General features: G+C 39.6%; 1 protein-coding gene across 2 annotated transcripts in view; it reads left to right on the forward strand.

Annotated features, from left to right (window-relative positions):
• The window catches only part of RSL1D1 (ribosomal L1 domain containing 1), a 30,422-nt gene that overhangs the window by 9,612 nt on the left and 19,309 nt on the right, over nt 1–1,501 (forward strand). For both annotated transcript variants that reach the window (XM_011988100.1, XM_011988101.1), the window contains exon 3: nt 1,013–1,151. In XM_011988100.1, the coding sequence (XP_011843490.1) occupies nt 1,013–1,151 (139 nt within the window). The remainder of the gene's footprint in view (nt 1–1,012; nt 1,152–1,501) is intronic.

Below are 1,501 nucleotides of genomic sequence, written 5' to 3' on the forward strand. Positions count from 1 at the left end.
TCCCATCTTAAAAAAAAAAAAAAAAAGAAAAAAAAAGTTGGCCGAGCTATAATCTCAGCAGTTTGGGAGGGTGAGGCAGGTGAATTACGTGAGCCCACAAATTCAAGACCAGCGTAGGCTATGCAGCGAAACCCTGTCTCTGCGAAAAATACAAAAGTTAGCTGGGGTCCCAACTGGTAAGCGCCTGGAGTCTCAACTGTGCTGGAGGCTATCGTGAGCTGTGGTCACACCACTGCGCTCCAGCCTTGGCGACTGAGCAAAACCCTGTCTCAAAAAAAAAAGAAAAGAAGAAAGAGTTATTCTGTTTATGGAGTTGAGTTTTAGAGAAGGTAAAATTCTGAACCAGGCCTGTCCTAATTAAGCTAGGTTATTATAGCACATTAGAGTACTGTGCACATACAGCAACAGATACATCATAATAATTACATATGCAAGAATTTGGATGTCTTTGAGTATATTTTAATTCTTGCTATATCGCAAGTGTTAATTGATATTTGGGCCTGTGTGTATTTGTCATTTATTTGCCATTGAAAGTGAGTTTTGTTTTTTATTTTGGTTTTTGCTTTTTGAGACGGAGTTTGCCTCTTGTTACCCAGGCTGGAGTCCAGTGGTGCCATCTTGGCTCACTGCAACCTCCACCTCCCAGGTTCAAGCAATTTTCCTGCCTCAGACTCAAGTAGCTGGGATTACAGGCGCCCACCACTGCCCCTGGCTAATTTTTTACACTTTTAGTAGAAATGCAGTTTCACCATGTTGGCCGGCTGATCTCGAACTCCTGACCTCAGGTGATCCATATGCCTTGGCCTCCTAAAGTCCTGGGATTACAGGCTTGAGCCACTCCTACTAGCCATAAAATATATTTTTAAATGTTGTTTGTGGTGCGATATTTGCTTAACTAGCATGACTAAAGGTTATTTAAATGACACTAAGTTTATTGTGTATTCTATGTGATACAAACATGCATAATGTGTGTAATAATGCTTTCCTCGGTTTCTTTTCACATATTTTGTAGGACCTTGCCTCATAGCATTCGATCAGATTCAGAAGATGTCTGTTTATTTACAAAGGACGAACCCAATTCAACTCCTGAAAAGACAGAACAGTTTTATAGAAAGCTTTTAAACAAGCATGGAATTAAAACCATTTCTCAGGTAGGAAGCCTGGTTAATATTTTCAAGAGGATTTAATTCAGTCAAAATGATGTCACAAATACATTGCTATATTTCTTAGTATTTTTCTTCTACTTTTCTCTTTTTAACTTAATTTGTGGTGGCGTGTATGTCAGTAGCTTTTGTATCTTGCAAATTATAAAAGAGGTGGCTCGTGTCATTCCTCTGTACTTCCACAGCATCTTGTTTTTCTCTGATTTGCTCTTTTGTAGTTGGTATACTTATCTTTATTACCTGCTGGATCTAAGGTATCTAAGTTTTTTTTTGTTTGGAGTCTCGCTCTGTCGCCCAGGCTGGAATGCAGTGGCAGGACCTTGGCTGACTGCAACTCT

This window comes from Mandrillus leucophaeus, unplaced genomic scaffold, assembly GCF_000951045.1.
Source record: "Mandrillus leucophaeus isolate KB7577 unplaced genomic scaffold, Mleu.le_1.0 Scaffold323, whole genome shotgun sequence".
NCBI classification, from domain to species: Eukaryota; Metazoa; Chordata; class Mammalia; order Primates; family Cercopithecidae; genus Mandrillus; species Mandrillus leucophaeus.